The sequence below is a fragment of the Pundamilia nyererei genome, unplaced genomic scaffold (assembly GCF_000239375.1).
Source record: "Pundamilia nyererei isolate P.nyererei 1_Seehausen unplaced genomic scaffold, PunNye1.0 scaffold00193, whole genome shotgun sequence".
Lineage (NCBI taxonomy): Eukaryota > Metazoa > Chordata > Actinopteri > Cichliformes > Cichlidae > Pundamilia > Pundamilia nyererei.
The window spans coordinates 563,164-583,201 of record NW_005187594.1 but is presented as its reverse complement, the minus strand read 5'-3'; the positions used below and the strand labels follow the sequence as shown (position 1 = coordinate 583,201).

The 20,038-nt window shown below is 39.9% G+C and overlaps 1 protein-coding gene across 1 annotated transcript; it reads right to left on the bottom strand.

The window, feature by feature from the left end:
* Positions 1-660: 660 nt before the first annotated feature.
* Positions 661-19,775, bottom strand: rab11fip4a (RAB11 family interacting protein 4 (class II) a). The gene is made up of 15 exons (XM_005747295.1): positions 19,380-19,775; positions 12,375-12,462; positions 11,842-11,930; positions 9,080-9,225; positions 8,809-8,970; positions 7,964-8,098; positions 7,044-7,079; positions 6,705-6,813; positions 6,269-6,372; positions 5,884-6,024; positions 5,116-5,197; positions 4,755-4,892; positions 4,479-4,625; positions 2,606-2,749; positions 661-2,525 (listed from the first exon to the last, which is right to left on the bottom strand). The coding sequence occupies exons 1-15, from the start codon at positions 19,530-19,532 to the stop codon at positions 2,409-2,411; spliced, it is 1,791 nt and encodes a 596-aa protein (XP_005747352.1). The 5' UTR covers positions 19,533-19,775; the 3' UTR covers positions 661-2,408.
* Positions 19,776-20,038: the final 263 nt, after the last annotated feature.

The following is a 20,038-nucleotide window of genomic DNA, read 5'->3' as shown; positions in this document are numbered from 1 at the left end:
GGTATATTGAAGCGTATGGAGCATTACTGCCGCCTCCTGGACCGGAGTATGACAGCGAAATGAACGCATAGACGCTAAATTTCAACCAAAGCTTCATATTTTCTTTGCAATGGTTTTAAGACTAAGCGAGCAGTTTATTTACACATCGGATGCTGACGAAAATCTTTACCATAATGCAGTGTGTGTAATGTTTTGAGAACGAAATGACCCAACAGCTGCCAAAATATCAAGTTTTTGAGGACTGGTTTTATAATTACATGAGAAATACTTTTTAAGTGTTTCTTTGAATCTTTTTGAGTAATAAACATGACAGTATTTCATTTAACGTAATTAACTTATTTACTAAAACCAACAAAGCCACACTAAATTTTACCTTCGTATGTAAATGGTCCAAGTTACAGGCCTACAAGTAATTTCCAGTAATTTTGATCCCTCATAGTTTAAATAGGAAAACAGAACCCATTTAATATGTATACAATTTTTTAAGGGATTCTGCTATTGAAACTCCAACATAAATTGACTGTATGTATGTCCCAACTGAGGTTGGACAGAATTCCTATCATTCTGTGTACAACATGACATCACACCTGCATTAACATATTTGTTACTTTGTACCCAGTAACAAGACAAGAAGACTACGAATAAGCAACCAGGACCAACTTTGTGGTGCTAAGCGAATGGATTTTATTTACACATCTAGTCACCCATTGCTCCATGTGTGGTACAAAAATAAAAGAAATCAATGTGAACATGTGAATTTTGACAGAACAAGAATGTTTACACCCTATTTTAAAATCATTGTTCCAGGTATATAAACTTTGCCTACGAAACAAGTGTGTTACTATATCACGTGCTATGTGCTTTCATAGTTGGGCTACAGTGCAGAACCTGATTTTAAAGGTGCTCCACAGAGTTTTCTTGTAATCTATATTCAATGCAAAGAACATCATTAGTTCACACTGTTAAAATCCTCGAGCTTCACCACATGTGTCACATGTATTCATTTCCTTGCAAAGCTAAATACAATTTCCTGAACCTGAATATTTTCATGTTTGGTGAGAAAATTTGGAATAAGCTCAGATCAGAACAGCACGACACGATCTGGACTTGCAGTTTTTATGATGTGCGCACATTTCTACACATTTATTAATAAATGCATGTTACAGTTCTGGATTCATAGATACACATGCTAATTTGGCTAATATACAAGTACATGTAAGCCATCCAGCTCTGCAGTATGATGCTCTTCATCTACTAGATTATTTGTGGAAAACAAATGATTTGGCACATAATTCTGTTCATTGGCACCTTTAAATATCTCTATAGTGAAAAGTCTTCAGAAAGCAAAGGCTTCATGTAGTTAGTGACATTAACATTTGGAACTACTACTGAAAACCGATATAAAAGCATATGGTTCAATGTAAACATTCGGCTGTGTTCAAACAGCTAAATTAAAGGGTTAGAAACGCAATCAAATGATCACAAGAACTGAAAAGTTGAGTGTCACCAGAAAGGCTTACATCAGTGTTCATGTACTGTGTAGCTATCGACAATCTCTACAGAACAACTCGTTTCTGATTTTACTACAGAAACGGTTCACCTTCCCATTTTATTTGCTTCACTTCTTAAATCTGTTTTCCACTTGGTGCCTGTGAGTCAAAGACAGTTGTCCAAATTACATAACATACAGGAAAGATGCTTTTCTTTTATGTACTTTCAAACATACAGTGATAAACATCGGTGGATAAGATTAAAATGGCAAAGTTGCTCTACAGTGATTCCTTATAAAGAGGCGTTTACTTCGGGTGGATGTGGAGACCAGCTGCTGTGGTAATGTACATACATTTGTGTGCAAGTGTCAAACATTCAGAATGTTAGCTGCAATGTAAAGTTGTAATCCTTAACTTTTTAGTGACATCAGATTCTGATTGTACCCAAACCAAAAACTGCCCATTTATTGCATTATCAGTAATTTGTGGTAACATCCACACATTAAAATGTGTTACCAGATTCAAAGTGGTCACACATTAAAGGGATTAAATATCCAGGGTTAGTGTCACCTTCCAAGTAAAAGCAATGATACCCAAAGAGTTGATGCTGAAATGCAGGAAAGCTTTAATGTGAACTGTTTGCTGCAGTTCAGCAGGAAAAAATATTTATGTCCACCAACAGAACATTTCCTGCATTTTGTACTGCAGCTTAAGATTTACATCTCACAGGGGGGACCAAACGTGCACAATATCTGTGAAAAAAAAAACATCACTGAGTGAACAATGCGAATGTGTTTGTCTGTAGCGTAAGCAGCTCCATCAGCTTCAGCCAGGACAGGAATGTTATGGATTACAACTTTACGGACTAAAGGTAACGGTAGATCAGCACAGCTTCACTAATACAAATGTGCATTGTGTTTAATTCTTGATCTCCAGGATGGAAGGATTGTGGTCGAGAATGGCCAAAATGATTTTGTCCATGTACTGCCTCAGACGCAGGTTGATCTCCTCCTGCTCCTTCAAAGCATCCACAAGCTGAGCGAGAAGAGGAATGCATTACAAGCGCAGTTATATCAAGAATAACCATTTCATCCAACCAACAGTAACAGACCAACCTCATCTCTGGAAGCGTTGTCAATCTCAGCTGCCAGGCACTGGGCCTTGGTTTGACAGGAGAACAGGTTCTTGGCCTCGTACAAGCTCAGACTGAGAATCTGAGCGTTCAGGTCGTCGTTTTGATCGCGCAGCTTGTGGTTCTCCTACAGACACAAAGGACCCGGTCCTGACTCGATGTGTGTGTGAATTTGAGAAAGCAGTGAGCTTGAAAAATCTCACAAATATAACCGAGCCATATCCATTGACTGTGGGTGCATGTCTCACTCTCCCTCCAAACATCACATACACTTGGGTTTCTCTTCAATTTTTCTGAGTTGAAAGGAAGATTTTTACTTCATGAAAATATTGTTTTAATGATTTGATCAAGTATGAAACCACCGCTGGCCAATGCCAGTTTGGCAAAACTGGGTATTAACAGGGAAATGCAGGGTAGCCCAAATGAATGGTCATTACCAGTGATGGGAATAATGGCGTTAAAAGTAACGGTGTTACTTTTTTCAGTAACTATTTTTCAACACAGACTGTTGAAGCTGTCTTCAGCTTACTGGGAGATATGGGGCGAAACAATCGCACAGGTGCTGCTGATTGGCTGAGAAAGAATAGAGTAGTCATGGTTAAACCAATCACATGACCAATTTAAGATGACATAGCAAATCCCAGTTAGTGTGTAGTGTAGTGGATAGTTTTGTTGTGTGTGTCAGAACAGTGAGTTGCTGCCATAAAGCCACCAAAGGCAGATAACAGTATAAACGCTGTCTCCAGGTAGAAAACAGGACGAGTGATACACCTCCTGTTGTCAGGCCTGCAGGTATCAGGCCTGTGATGTTCTCCTTTATCTCATGGTGGACAGAAATTATTTTTGCACAAATAGTTTGTGTGGCATCTAGATTGATGTAGAACACCTGATTGTTCTGTAAATAGTTTGAAATGGTAAAATTTTTTTAAGGTAAATAGCTGCATACAACTTTGTGGTTTGCAAAACTTGTGCATAGATTTGTAAAGTTTACAATGTATATTTGCATTTCAAATTATGAAAATGATTCGTTTGCGGTTGCTACAGTAAAAAAAAGCAACTTTTTTCTACTCTGTTTTTTGTCTGATTTCGGATCAATTGTGCTAATGCAGTATTTCAAAATGAAAAAACAAACAAACTGTAAATTCAGACATGTGAGGTTGTGCTGAAAAGAACGATACCAAACAAGGCGAGGTAAACACCTTTTAAAGCGGTAAAATCAAAAGTAGTCAAAAACAGCCACCCTGGACCCCAGAGGGTTAACCATAACGCAATAGTTACTTTTCCTAGTAATTAGTTACTTTTATAATATTGTAAACTAAGTTACTAGTTACTTCTTCAAAAAAGTAACTGCAACTAATTACTTTTTCAAAGTAACTTGCCCAACACTGGAGATTACCCTGTGACTGTTGGGAAGAGAAAAACAGACAAGGACACAACAGAGAGCATTTCTGACCTGACAAAGCGCCTTTGGGCTTGCTGTGGACTTTACAACTAAAGACTAATATTTGGCCTCTCTGCAGCTCAACATAAACATAAACCGAAATTGATGTGAGAGCAGTTACGAAATGGAGCGCACGTTACAGGTGGTCAGAATGGGACTTTTACACAGCAAAGTAAAGTTAGCAGGACTGAGCGATCCATCAGTGTATCAACACAGGTTTGGGAGTTCTACTTCAGTATGCTACTTCCCAATACACATTAACAAGCAGCTCCTTGTTTGGATATATGCATGTTTCAAGAATTTATTTTTTGTGTGGATTAAATAGAAATAAATGAAATGACACAAATCTGACCATTGTGGAATTAAAAGTAGAAGAGAAAGAGAAAGAACAAGGATGAGTGTGTTCTGTGTGGACCTGTTTCAGTCTCTTCACTTCATGTTCCATTTCCATCTCCCTGGTTTTGGCGTTAAACTCAGACAGCCCCTTGCCTTTCCCAGGATGTTCCATCTCCAGTTTAAACAACTGCAGATACTCGAGCTCCCGACGGAGATCATCAATCAGCTGCAGACAAAACAGTCGGTCAAACAACTCTAACATGTTCCACATTAACCTTTTCTTATCTTACCTGGTGACTACAGCGGGAAATGAAGTTATTTTCATAGAAATGATTGCCTGGGAGGAGTGTCTCACCTCCTGCATGGACTCTTTTTCCTTCTGAAACTCGTGGCGGTTTTGCCAGAGCTTGTCCATTATCTTCCTGTACAGGTCCATCTCATCTTTCAGCCTCAAACTAGTGTCCTCCAGTTTGTCTGTCACCCTCTGCTTCTCCTGCAAAATACACAAGTCAGGAAACAGTGGCTGAGAAAAAGAAACACTCATGTTTTTATGATATATGTAGGAAAATTCGCAACATTTGAGATATGGAAACCTAGCAGCAACCAAGATGAGTACAGACAAACTAAAAGAAAAAAGCTTGTCAGGGTGAAACTACTCATGAAGTTTATATAAAAAGGATTACATCATGATGACACAGGAAGATACTTCAGCATACCTGATCCATTTTTTCAGTCTGAGACTTGAGTCTGCACACATTCAACTTCATCTCTGTATTCTCTTCTTCTAACTGCTGTAACCTTAGGGTGAACAAACGCAAACAGCTTTAGTTTGGTATCACAGGTACCCCAGTGAACTTTAACCTCCTAAGACCTGAACTCTTTCATGGCATGCATTTTCAATTTCTCTTTGCTATTTGGGCTGATTGGGACCTGATGAATATAAAAAGAATTACCTGTTTTGTATTGTTTTTTACCAGATTTTTGTTTCTGAGATAAATGAGATCCTAAAATGAGGACATTTGTTGTAAATGTTGATAGAAGTGGCAGTATAATGTCCCTGTAAGCGGATATCAGGCCCTTGTAGAGCACAATTTAGTATTTTTGTCTAGACAACCCAAAATGTGATGTCCACATATATGGACGCCAGGCCCTAGGAGGTTAAAAGACATGAGTAAGGCTTGGTGTTTTTAAAGTGCCAGAACGCTGACCGTCTTTGATCAGCACAGCAGCTTGTAAATTTGCGCTGCACATTTCCTTATTTCCTGTCTTAATAGCAGGCAACGGCAGGGTAACAAGGGTAACAGCAGTTTCATTTCATGAGACCTACAGCCAATCAGTGTCTGTGGTAGTTTATGGTTACAGAATGCCTGCCTTAACAGCAGATGTGTAGTTGATCTTGTATCAGAGCCAAATCTAGCACCAGCCTGTTTAGGAGTTGGATTATGGGGGAAACTTCCCTTCAGGTAAATTGCTGGTTAGTTTACCTGTTACAGAGCAGCTCTATCTCTGTGTTTCTATCTCTCTCCATCTTGGTGTAAGCCTCCCGGTGTTTCTTCACCTCTTCTTTGAGACTCTCTGCAGACTTTGTCTCTGCATCCTTCACCTGCTCCTCTAGCTCATGAACCCTTGGAAGCAAAAACACAGAGGTCATTCAGACTGGTACAGACTAGTTAGCTAGAACCAAAATGCTGCACAGGTTTATATAAGATCTATGGACTAATTCACATCACATATATCTCATATCTGCACCACTTGTAAAGAATGATCAAACAGGTGCAATTAATGTTATTTGTGTGAAAATAAACACCACGCCTTTTTGTACAGGAACCAAACCCAGCCAAAGCACCCACTCAGCTCAAGTATTCTTACCTGTGCACAAGGTGGGTGTTGTCATGCTTGAGTTTAGACTTGAGGTCATTGTTGGCCAGACTGTCACTTTCCAGTTCGGTCACCTTTTTCTCCAGGTAGCTGACCTGAGTGACACATCACACAGGTAAGGCCTAAAGGTTAAAGAGCATCTTCTTCATTTGCATACAGACATTCCCAGTATGCCTCTACACAGCTCGTTGTTAACAGGAAATTAATCACCCGTTTTAAATTGATCCATCCTCCTACACACTAACACTATTTTCCCCACCTCACAGACTTCAATTTATTTCAGCATTGTTTTTATTTTTCATTAGCTAAACGAGGCTGCTGCTTCACCAGTTAGACTCTTAGTTTGTGACAGTAGTCCTTGTTCTGCTCTGGAGATGTGCTATGAGCTAGAGGATCATCCAGCAGGTGAAGATTATTATGTGTTTACTTTCTCTGTGATGTCAAGGTCACAGGAGTCGATACTGTCTGTGAACAGATCCTCTGTGCTGCTGCCCTGACTGGACCCAAACACGCTGTGATTGGCCTGGAACAGCTGACTGCAGGGAGAGAGAAAACACCCGAGAAACAGGAGACATCATATTTACACTGCATAAACATGTAAATCCCGTATATGCTTTGCATTAGTGTCTACTACCACCATGTTCTTCAGTGGCTGCATTTTTTATATTGTAACGAGAAAGATGCCAAAACTAAGCAACAGTTTATGATATGATTTAGAGCAGCAAGAATTTAAAAAGGTGCTTTGTAAGAACGTCAGGTCACTCACCGTCCAAATGCTGTGCTGGAAATCTTCCTGTTAGGACTGAAAAAACAGGAGAGGAACCGAGTCACACATACTGACAGTAACACAGGCTTCAACTATCCATTTTAATAATCCAAAAGCCTTTGCTACAACTCTATTTGCTGGTAGTAAAATTAGTGCAATGACACCTCTGCTTTCATTCACACAGTGGTTTCAAACAATGTTCTTCTGTGGTTGCCGTACGATACAGTTTTAACCACAGTCAGTGTTCTTGTTTCAGCTGTATTGCTGTTCGCACACAAGACACAAAAACTCACAACCAGTCATCCCGCCACATTGGGATACAGTTGCTATAGCAACAACTCGAGCTCACCCTTTGATGTGGATGCAGCATCTGATGCCAAGAATGAATAAGAGGGGATTTAGCTGGATGGCTAAGACAGCTAATCCAAGCTTTGTGACATTAGGGCGATGCTGAGGCAGCAAGAGTCATTACCATTACCAATAGCTCCAAAAAATAGATAACTGTACAAATGTGCTATACTGACTGGTAAATTAAAGCTTGATCTTTTAGGCTAAGCTCTCTCCTCCCTGCCTGCATTAGCACTGATGCTACACCATCAGTCTTACGAACAAGACTGCAGCGTACTTGAAACATCTCTATCTAAACCCAGAGGGTCGAATCCACCGTTTTCTCACTGAAAATGAAGGCCTCATACTCGGAAGTGCTTCCCTGTCTTGAAAGGGTAATCAGGTGTTCCACGGTTAGCATGGTAGCCACGTTGGTCCTCTTGGACCCGGGGCTCAAGGCTGAGTAGTGTGATACCCCAATGATGAACACACCCCATTTTTTCTTTTTTAAAAATCTGAAATTCATTCAGTCTTAGGATGAAGACAGTTCCAGGTCACTCCCAGAAATGAACATCAGTGAATGTGTGCTCCACCTGTTGGCCTTGAGGTTTCTCAGTCGAGCCTCCAAGTCATTGAGTAGATTCACTTTCTTGCAGCACTGCGAACAGTAGATGTCCAGCAGCTCACTGTTATACAGCTGCCGCATCTTTTGAGGGGTGTGGCCAGCACTGGAATTATAAAGAATGAATTGATTAATGTCCACATATATAATCAAATATAAATAAGCATGTCTGAAAAAGTGAAAGTCAGCTTCTTGCTGTTAGCTATAGATATTTGCAATGTCTGCAGAGCACATTGGCATGCGTCAATGAAATGTCTTCCAGTCTCTACTTCATAGGTGTCAAACTCTGGCCCGCGGGCCAAATTTGGCCCGCAGCCTAATTACATTTGGCCCGTGAAGCCATACCAAAAATACTATCAGAGCTGGCCTACTGGTATTATACAGCTAATATATATATATTGTTTAGTATTAAGCTTTGCTTGTTCCATATTCAGTTTTTCAGCAAAACGTGTCCATAAGAAAAGATTCCTTCTTAAATCTGGAGGAATAAATATATTTCAATAAATATTAACGTTAGCCCGCGACTTTGTTCCAGTTTTGAACTTTGGCCCACTGTGTATTTGAGTTTGACACCCCTGCTCTACTTTTTCAAGCCATGGTTCAGAAAACTTGCAGTACTGTCTAAAACAATGCACTGCATTCAAATCAAACAGGCCCATTGTTAACAGCCCTGTGCTTTTCTCTTTAGGACAAGCAAACAGCCAAAAAGTCTGATTTGTCTTTTTCTGCATGAAAACTGGGTCTTAAGATATGTTTGTATGTAATTCTGCGTGTGCATACGATTAAGGGAGTGCTTCCTTCTCATCAGACACCAACCTGGAGGGAAGCGAGGATCCAAGATCTGAGAAACCATTTGTTCGTGTTTCTTCTTCAGGGCAAGGGCTGCTGGGAGTAAAATCTACATCCTCCCCTTCACCGTAGTCTTCAAACTGCTCCTCTCTAGAGATGACGGGCGCAGACGCTGAGCCAATCAGGCGGCTAGGGTTGCATTCCAAAACAAAACAATTAAAGGGGAAAAAAACAAACCCACAATCAAAAGAAATTCTAAGTCTTCCTAAAGTCCCAACTCAGACTGGTTATGACTGACCTGCGTTGCCGTGTTGGGTGAAGTGAGTCAGAGCTGTTGCCATTTTCAGTGCTGCTGTCCATGTCGCACTCGCCATCAGCACACGTGCTTTCCTGGTAGGACCGTGTACACATGATAATTGGAGGACCAAGCTTTGCCTCACCATTCTGAACATACAAGAAAAATTATGTGAATTAGGATTAAAAATCGAACTTTACAGGACTTCAGAAATAGAAGTAACAGTCACATTAGACACAAGGCATCGCTTCAACAGGACAAATTGAATTATAAGTTAACTTTACTTTTTTTTTTCAATTTCAAAGCAGAAACCCTTGAGTTCAAAATCACATCATCACACAGAGATGTTTACTAAAATCACATGTAAACAGTTATTCAAAGAACAGCTAAAATCATGCATGAGATACAAGTCCGATACAGTGCCTAGTCACTGATTACACTGAACAACGGATCATCAGCATCTTAATATATAGTTCTTAGAAATATACATTTCAAATAAAAAATGCAAAGATCATAATCTTGCTTACAAGGAAACTGTCATGAACCACTGTGTGTAAAAACACAAAAGGTGAAGAGGGGCGATGAAAACAGCTGGGGAACAAAACACAGCTGAGAATAATCAGGTAATAAGAGAGGCAGGAAAACTGAATCTTTCAAAGTAAAGGCAGGAAGTAGCTAAAGGAAGAAAACAGGCCAAAATACACACACAATAAAGTAACGAAAGGGAAAGACAACTAGATATAAGCCACGAGGAGCCAAAATAAGCTCAGGGTCACCAGTAACTAAAAATTAAGGCAAAAATGACAAGACTTAAATTACAAAGGAATTAACAGCAACAACACAAACAGAAAACTAAATACTATCAATAAAAGAAACCTAATACAAAGATGACCTCAAACTAGAAAGAATCCCACTGCATTTAGACGTATCCAGCAATAAGATCCAGGAATGTCAGCCTACATTTATTAAAAGGCTATTTAGAGAAATCAGTCTTGCCTTCCTGTGCTTATTTTAGCAGATTTAATCAAACAATGAAGTTTTAAGGGTTAAACCACAGTTTAAATAGAAATTTAAAAATGTTTCTGCTTGTAATCTACTGTTGTTTCAATACCCCATCACATACTAACTGTATGAGACGTACAAACTCAAAGAATTTCAGATGTTTAAGTTTGATCTCAAGATATTTAAGATGACTTTAATTGTCCAAACATTGGATATTACTAACAATATCCAATGTTTGGACCTTTGTGATTAGCATTAAGGTTAGCTTTAGGTGTGAGCCAAACATTTTCCCCAGAAATCACTAAAGCAAAGAGGGGAGTTTAAATCAGCGACACAAAGCGACGGCTTTAAGAGAGAAACAGCAGTACAGCTGGTATTCTGACCTGCTCTCATGATTTGAACAGAATATGATGAAGTTGTATTTGAGGTAGTGTCATGTGGGAGTTAGCGTGCCCCAGATAGTATATTATTAATAAATCATGCTGCTGTCTGGCTTAACCCCACTGTAGTACCATGACAAGGTCACACCCAAGCGCTCTTTCACACACACAAAGTCAAGTTTCTCATCATTACCAGTAAAAGCAGTGGCTCCATACTCTGTTCTTACTTAGGATTCTGCTGGATTGTGGATGTTCACATATAAAGACACAAGACAGACATAATATGGCATCTGAGGGACTGCTACCCACCTTTCACTCATTAATTAAACACATTTTTGTCTGTGATGAAGGGGTGTGGGAGCATATGTATATATATTTATATATATACACACACAAAATAACATAATATGTCCCAATTCATCCACACACAGAAACGCCACATAAAATGAAAAACAACTTTAAGCTTTGTGCCAGTCTGTGTGCTTTTCCTTTATTGGACTAATCTTCTCTTTCAAAAAGTTAGAAATCAGTTAGTCTGACACATTCGTGCAACTTACCAAATAAGTGTGGACACCATCTCACTCATCTCCAATACAAAGTCACAAATCACACTAATGAGTGTGTACGTGTGAATGCATCTGCTGTGGTGGAGCTAAAAACAAAAATCTACTGTATTCCCAATGCCTGAAGGCTCAGTGTCCTCAGAGCTTAGACACAAATAAATACGACTGCAGCTCCAGCAGTAATGTAGAAAGCACAGCGAAGCTTTAGCTGGGACAAAACCACACCTCGGCTCTCTCGCTCTCTCTCGCTCTCCGTCTCGCTCTTGTCTCGCTCATCCTCTTGTTGCTAAGCAACGATCCAGTTAGGCTAATCTCTATGAGGGACATAATCAGCCACGCACAGCAACATATATTTCACACAGTAAATTTATGATACAAAAATAATTGAGATATATTTAAGGTAGTACACATGCTAGGAACCAGCAGCATCATCAGAGCTGTATGGAAGCCCAGTAGTACAGTACAGGTTTATATAAAAAAAATTGTTTCTGAAAAGTCAGTCACTATATCATATTTTTGACACTTAAACTCTGGTGTTTAGGTAAGAAATCAGTGCCTCGTGATTTTCATTTATCATGAATATAAATCGAAACCTTGAGAAACACTGTTCTAAATGAACAGTTATCGATGATCTTAGCTTCACTGCTGAATTATTGCTGTTTCACTCCATGTAAACAATGTCCACTTTCACTCTGACATCTGAGTTTACAAAAACTTTAAAAAGTGTCTTTAAAATAATTTGCAGTATTAACGGAGACGTTTCAGGGTGTGTTTTTACATCATGCCACAGAATTATGTGCACCATTGAAGATCCAATCACCTGGTATATATAGCCATTGTCTGTGACAGATGGCTGGCTGGAGGCATGGCTGCGAGGACCCACGGTCATCTTCATTATTTCTTCACAACCTAGGAGGACAAGTGTGGGGAGGAAAGTAAATAATAAGAGGGGAAATAACATAAGCAGATGTTTCCTCTGTAATAAAACCAGTAAGAATATTTGTTGTAATTTGAGCTACGTGAATAAAGTGGTATCATCTTCAATGTTTACATGTTTCATTTTATAATATCCAAACTCTTTTTGTCATTTTCAAGGTAAAATGGGCCATGTAGCATTAGAAGAAGAGTATGGAGCAGATTGTTTCCATTCTGACAGTTACATGAAAGTGCTGACAACACTATGATGTCTGTATAAACAACACAAGTGTGAGGTCAGCAGATGTTTGTCTTAGCTTAGCAAGAAAACTAAATAGTAGAAAACAGTTTACCGAGCTTTAACTAAATGTGACAAGGTTACAAAGCTCACACATCTTCTCATGACAGAGAGCAGGACAATCAAAGTCCATGTCTCACCTTTGATAGCAAACACTCCGTGGCAAAAGTCTTTGAAGTTGATTTTCCCATGAGCGTTAGGATCCAGGTACCTTGTCAACTTCTTCACCTGCCAGACACAAAAGTAAAGTCAGCCTTTTCTAAAGGAAACCCGCTTTAATAAAAACACAGAAGGTAACTCGTACCCTTGTTAACTGACATCAGCAAAAATCTTAAAGGTGTGCATAGAAAAATATTAGACGATTCACACAAGTACATCAACCACGTTTTACTGTTAGAGGCGTCTGAAGAGACACCAGGGTCCAGGTTCACAAAGACTGCCTGTAACTACGGATTACATAAACCAAACAGCCGACTTCACAAAGAACTCCAGATTTATCCTACTTTTCTGGAAAAAGTGGCAGACTGAATAAAAAGTATCGAGTCCCTGTTTTCCCCTCCAGAAGATGCCAGCCACGGTAAAGTAGGAAACATCCTGTTGCATAAAATTAATAATAAACTGCACTTTTTATTTATTTTTTTATCTTCATACATCAAAATGGAACTTAAAACACTTTTTTCTATTTATTTGTATCTACATTACTGAAAAAAATATAAAAATTTTATGAAAATAATTGAAAATCTATGTTGTAAAGGAAAAATTTCCTGGAAAAAAGAAATTATCTGGGATGTTTATCCTCATATGCAACAATGAGTACTCTGACAGTACTACTACTACTACCCTGATATAGACTGTCAGATGTCAGAGGCTCAAATGGAGTGAGACAACTCTGACAACTAAAATCTAAAATGTGACAAATTTGTAGTTTTATTTGTAAAAGTAAAGAAGCTTTTAGGATCGCTGTTCTGTTGACACAAAGATGAAATAAGTCAAAAGAGGATTATAGCTCCGGGTCTGGAAAGTGGTGGAACTACTCTGACACAGGCTTTGATCTTGCTCTCAGCTTTCTCAGTGAGGATAAAAAAGATGAAAATAACCAGTTAAGAGCTGAGGGTATACTGTGGGACAAGTTGTGTTATGTCAGCATCTATAGAAGCACAAACGGACACGTCCTGGAGTTCAGTGTCACGTTATCACAGAGGATTAAATGTAAACGTCAGCAGCTGTCTACCTGGTTTGACTTCAAAAACCTGAATCAGAATCAGAAACTTTATTGTCATTGTCACGAGAACAACGAAATGAAGAATGGTCCCCGATCATTGCATCATCCCTAGCAATATCAAAATATAAATAAAACAATAAAATTCAATAAATAAAATAGATAGAATACTTAAAATACTAATAAGATGTAACAGTAAAACATTCACATACATTCCCACACACATGCTTCAGGCCGTGCATAGATTAACACAAGAGTGGCGTGATGGACATTTTTTTTGTAGTATTCAGATGTGTTATTGCAGTTGGATAACAGCTGTGTTTGAGTCTATTAGTCCTTGCTCTGATTGCCCTGTACCGTCTGCCTGAGGGCAACAGTTCGAACAGGGAGTGGCCAGGATGTGAGGTGTCTTTTATGATGTTTTGGGTCTTTTTTAAAACAGTGGGCATTGTGTAGAACTTCCAGTGTGGGGAGAGGGCAGCCAGTGATCTTTTGGGCGGTGTTAATGATCCCTTGGAGTGCTTTCCTCTGAGCCCCTGTGCAGCTAGTGTACCAAATACATATGCAGTAAGTTAGAACACTCTCAATGGTGGCTCTGTAGAAGGACACCAGCAGTTTCTGTGTGATGTTATTCCTCCTGAGAATTCTCAGGAAGTACAGTCTCTGTTGGGCCTTTTTCAGCAGCTCGGAGGTGTTCACACTCCAGGAAAGGTTCTCCTCTATATTGACTCCCAGGAAGCGGAAGCTTGCCACCCTTTCTACACAGTCCCCATTTATGAATAGTGGTTGGATCTCTGCCTTTTTCCTTCTGAAATCTATTATGAGTTCTTTGGTTTTTGAAGTGTTGAGGAGGAGGTTATTGGCCTTACACCATGACGTCAGCTGCTCCACCTCGTCTCTGTACGTAGACTCGTCTCCCTTGGTAATGAGCCCCACCACTGTGGTGTCATCTGCAAATTTCACAAAGATGTTGCTGTGGTGGCGAGGAGTGCAGTCGTGTGTGTAGAGAGAGTAGAGCAGTGGACTGAGCACACAGCCCTGGGGTGAGCCAGTGCTGAGACTCAGGGCTGAGGATGTGTGATGGCCAACTCTGACTCTCTGTCTACGGCCCGAGAGGAAGCTGTTGATCCACATGCAGGTGCTGTATGGAAGCCCCAGGTCTTGTAGCTTGGCCACCAGTTTGTGTGGAAGGATGGTGTTAAAAGCTGAGCAGTAATCCACGAAGAGCATCTGCACATAGCTACCATGCTCTTCCAGGTGAGTTAATGCAGCATGGAGTGCTGTGGCTACAGCGTCTTCCGTGGACCGGTTTGCTCTGTAGGCAAACTGGTGTGGATCCAGGCTGCAGGGCAGGGCTGCTGTGATGTGTCTGCGGACCAGCTTCTCAAAGCATTTCATTACCACTGGGGTGAGTGCCACCGGTCTGTAGTCATTCAGGCCGGTGATGTGGGGCTTCTTAGGCAAGGGGACTATGGTGGAGGACTTCAGGCAGAGTGGGACAGTCGCCTGTGCGAGGGATTTGTTGAAGATGTTGAAGACACTACAAACCTCTTACAGCATTAGAATTCACGAGAGGCTCTCTTGGGTCATCATTTTCAACTTTAATCCAAAAGATAAAAAAGGTCCATCCAATGCCAACAAAACTTAATGCATGTATATAATAAAACCACGACAACAGTATTTTGTACAAAACCAGAAAGTAGCGCCACTGTGGATCTGACACTCACAGGACGGTTAGACAGGAGAGAGCTTCAGGAACAAATACTCAAAACAGAAATACAGACTGCAGCCAACAGAGCACACTAGAAATGCAGCCCACTAACTTACTTTGGCATCTTTAAATTACGGTTAAAACTCTTTTTTTTTCTTCTTTTTTTTTTTAAATTAGGTTTTTTTTTCTATGTAGCATCAGAAAAATGTGAGGAAAGTTAGATCGAGACCACAAACCTGACACAATTATCAATAATTTAATTTTACCTCAGGGTAACGAGACTGCTGCAAGCTCAAACTAATAACAAGAACAAAGGAAGACAACGAGAGGCTACTGGGGAACCAAGTCCACACAAATATAGCACCTCTTTGTACTTATACAGGTACCTCAATCTGTCACTAGGTACAGAGGGGCGCTGCTACTAGGGGCGCTTTTAGCTTCGCTTCCTGTACCTTACAAAGATAAGTTTTCATTCGTGTACCTTCATACAGTACTACAGGGTACATAAAAATTGTGCAAACGTGCAAAATATAAAGAAGTAAGAGAGATGAAAATGGAAATATACAGCTCAGAGTGCTGAAACATTTCATATCATGTTTTTACAAAGACTATAAAATGTAGTATTGTATTCAATGGCTAAAGAAAAGTACAAGAAGCTAATAAACTAAAAGGATTCATATTACGTTTATGGATGCTGCTTTTAATTTCCCCAAATAAAAGCTCTGAGTGGAGTGCTCTTTGCCAGCCGGCTCTCATATCTCAGATTTTGTGTTTCACAAACATTTAACAACACAGTACATCAGCGGTAGACCTTTCCAATTGGTCTGAAAATTGTTTTTACCATACAGTGAGAAGATAATTCTGCCAAAGGGGAAAACAACAATGATTCAGTGTCAGGCTTTCAGCCAGGAAACGTATTAGACCCAGCGACTGCGACAAGAGGGATTCTGTGCTAATAAATGTCGCACTTGTTTCACATAGTGGTGTCCATCTACTTAACATGAAATGTGCAACGCTTCAGGGAACAGTGAGAGGAGGGAAGAAAGTAACGTCTAAATATAGAATAGAGAGCTCACCAGATCCCAGTTGGCCGTGTCCACATTAAAGTGATGAATAGTTTAGTCTGCCATGTTGAGTGGACATAGATGAAAAGATATCAGGTGTTTTCGTATGTATAAAAAGAAATCAACAGCAATGAAGTATTGGTGGCCTATGTATTAAAATGAGCATGTTTTTCACATATTGCATTGAAAAGAATAAACCAATCGTTTTGGGTCATGCTGAATAAAACATGAAGTTCATTTTGTAAATTCTGATCATTCTAATTGTCAAAAAGAGGATAACTGGAGTATATTCAATTACATATCATTAACCAAAGCATGCATAATCTTACTACGGCCGATCTCTCACTCATCACGTCTATTTTTCAAAGACCAAAGTGGCGATGACAGAAATGCTCATCTCTATGCTGTTAGTGTCTCTGGGTGTTACTATAGGTACATTCTCCTTTATATTATCTATGGTCAGAAGCAGATCAATGAAAAAGCTACATTAGTGTTGCATGCACATACACTCACCAGCCACTTAGATACAGCTGTTCAAACTGAACATCAATGCAAATAATCTGATCAGATCGAACGGCAGCAGTTCAATGTGTTTAGACATGTGATAAAGACAGCCTGCTTAAGTCCTAATCGAGTACCACAATGGGAAAGCAATGTGATTTAAGTGATTCCAAACATACAGGGTTGTTTGTGCCAGATGGCCTGAGTCCTGCCAGCTAAGAACAGGAAAGTCTGGATACGGTTCACACAGACTCACCAAAACTGGACAGCAGAAGATCATAAGAATATTGCCTGGTCGAATCGTGACGTTCAGATTGTAGGCTCATAATTTTGTATAAACAACATGAAAGCATGGATCCATCCTGCACTGCCTTCAGGTTGGTATTGGTAGTTTAATAGTGTGGGAATATTTTCTTATGACACTTTGGGCCATTTAGTAGCAACTGAGCATAAATCCTACATTGTACCTGAGAGTTGTTGCTGATCATGTGCAGCAACAACTCTTATGAGCAGCAGAATGTAACACAAGTCACAAATTTCAAACTGGTTTCTTGAACATGACAGGGAGTTTATTGCACTTAAATGGCCTACACCGTCACCAGATATCAGTCCAATAGAGCGTGGGATGGGGTGGAATAGGGGATCTGTAGCAACTGTGTGATATTATCATGTCAACATGTAGTTTCCTGCACCTTGATAATTCTATGCCATGCAGGATTACGGGAGTTCTGAAGGCAAAATGACATCCAACCCAGTAGTAACGAGGTATACCTAATAAAGAGGCATGCAGGTGTATGGTCGAAATGAGCACAATAGGATTTGTTTATTTTAGATGATAAAATATAAAAATGTACATCTTTAGCAGTAAATTTCTACACAAAACATACAGAAATATGTCTTCAAAAATATGATGAAATAATACAAGATGTGTGTATAACCCACGATCCACAGACGCTGCTGGAACAAACAGAAATGCGGAGCTGCTGGTGTTCTCCTGAGTTGTTTTGAGCAGCTGAGCAGATCATTTAATTACTTAATAATCAACCAATCCACTTGCGGAGATCTAGTGAAGCTCCCGTTCCCATGGAGACAAAGCACAGAGACGAGTGGAAGTGCACGAGGGGAGGAGCGACATGAGGAAGTAGCTTCATTTTAGCATGGCTGAGCTATTTTTAGTGATGTGTCCTGGGTTTTCAGCCACTGTTGCACTTTAAAGCAAACTCCACAGTCACAAGCAGACATCACTCCACCTTTTCAAATATGTAAACTCAATCAGCAAAGGACTGGAAACACTTGCAGACTAAGCCCACTTAAAGTCATCAGTTATTATTTATATAGCTTTCTTATTTATGCAAACCTGAACAACAACAAGCATATTTCTAAATAAATTGAAGATCTACTCTGTGTGTGTGTGTGTGTATATATATATATATATAGTTAGGTCCCTGGTTCGGGACTATAGCCCTGCTTGGGGTTATTATCATGGCACACAAAAATCATCATCCAATATGGAAAATTATATAATTCTGCTGCAGAAAATATTAAATACTCTTTGATAAAATACTACATCACTTCACATATTTGGGGCTGTAATAAAATGTTACATAGCATCACATTTTTCATTAGCTGCTCCCTGACAGCTCAACGGGTCAGAAGCATGACAAAGATATGGTGCATCTCCAGGATCAACTCTGACCACTGAAGCAAGGCTCATCGATGGTTAATCACGGTAACTATGTGTGGAAATCTACGTGTGGCTCGGCCTTCTGGCATAATCCCCTTAAACACGCTCAGGTGTGGACAAACTGTTTAGCTGCAGTGAAGGTTTCAGGGCGACATTTATCACAGTGTTTTAGGAACAACACAAACACGCTGATATCTGATCTTGCACACAGAATGTAAAGCCATTTCACTTTGTATGTTTCTTACCAAGGTTTAAATGACAAATGAAATTCTTCACTCCAGTCTAAACATTCAGACTGGAGAACAAAGCACTGCTCAGGATCCTGCATTTGCCCACTTTCTTCTATTAGTACAGTCAGTATCTAGGATAATATTACAATATTGTACAATACTATGTTTTTAAAATAGCCAAACATGCTTCTTATCCTGACAAAATCAGAGCACCTGTATTAAACAATGTATTTTATGATGCTGCAAAAATCAGATTTCAGAATTGTTTTTTCCCGCACTGACTTTATACAGCCACTGAGACTGATGTATTAGTTAACCCCTATTGGGCAGGGGGGATTACAGAAGACCTTCATCATTGATAAAAGTGTAGCTACAAGCAGTAAAGCTGCATTATTAGGCTTTCTGATTTTACAGAGGCTGCAATGCCCCCATTGTCGTCAGTCTTCAGCTTTCCTAATGTTGTGAGGCTGGAACAGTTTAAGTGAATGGGAAACGCAGGACAAAGCATGTCAGCCACCACCGAGGATGTCAAGTCTCCTGTAGCCTGTCCTATGTCATACCGCAGCGAATAAGCTGCTGGCACCTCTAACACACCTGTGACTGTTAATAAGCAGGACAGGTTGTCTGTTGTTAAAAGCTCCACGTATTACAGATTCACCATATTGGAAACATTATACGAATATGAATGCAGATGTGCTATTTGTCCTTTGTTACCCAGTCCCTTCCAGCCTCTCACCTCGTCTCCTTGACCGAATTGAAGACCGAGGTCCATCAAGTGCTCCACCCGGATGAAGCCGTCAGCATCCTCGTCACAGACGTCGAAAACCTCCTTGAGCCTCCTCAAAAACTGTAGGAGCTGTTCTTGTTCGGGAAAGGCACGTCCTTCCATTATACAGGCTTCGTGCTGCACACACACACAGCTTATATTCTGGTTTTCCTCAATCAAACGGACTGTAAGACACCGACTCCGACGGTCGCCATCACCATCCCAGCCTTCAGCTCCGCCGGACCGACTGGTACCGCTACTGTTATACAAGCAGCACGGCACGCTCAAGAGGCGCGAGGAGTGTCGGAAATACGCGACGACTTACGAGTTCGTCACGAGGCATTACGTCACAGGCCAGTTGCTAATTCATAATCCAGGTGTGCTGTCACTTTCCTCCCGCTTTTGACGACAATGTATAAAATGTATGGAAGCCCAGTTTGGCCAATAATAAAAGAACTATATGACACACAAGATTGAAATACTCAATCATACCATGTAAGACTATTTAGTCTACCACATGAAAACTAAGCAATAAGAATATTTAATTAACATTGGGAAACAAAAAAGTCGACTTAATTTAAACATAAAATTAGTATAAATAGTACAAATTAACATAAATGTTAGCTACT

Bases quoted from the DNA above. Each gene is read 5' to 3' on its own strand.
- rab11fip4a (XM_005747295.1), bottom strand. From the start codon at position 19,532: ATGGAAGGACGTGCCTTTCCCGAACAAGAACAGCTCCTACAGTTTTTG. The intron at 9,226-11,841 runs GTGATTGGATCT...TTGTATGTTCAG, and splicing joins ACAATGGCTATATATACCAG to AATGGTGAGGCAAAGCTTGG. The intron at 8,971-9,079 runs GTCAGTCATAAC...ATGCAACCCTAG, and splicing joins CACCCAACACGGCAACGCAG to CCGCCTGATTGGCTCAGCGT.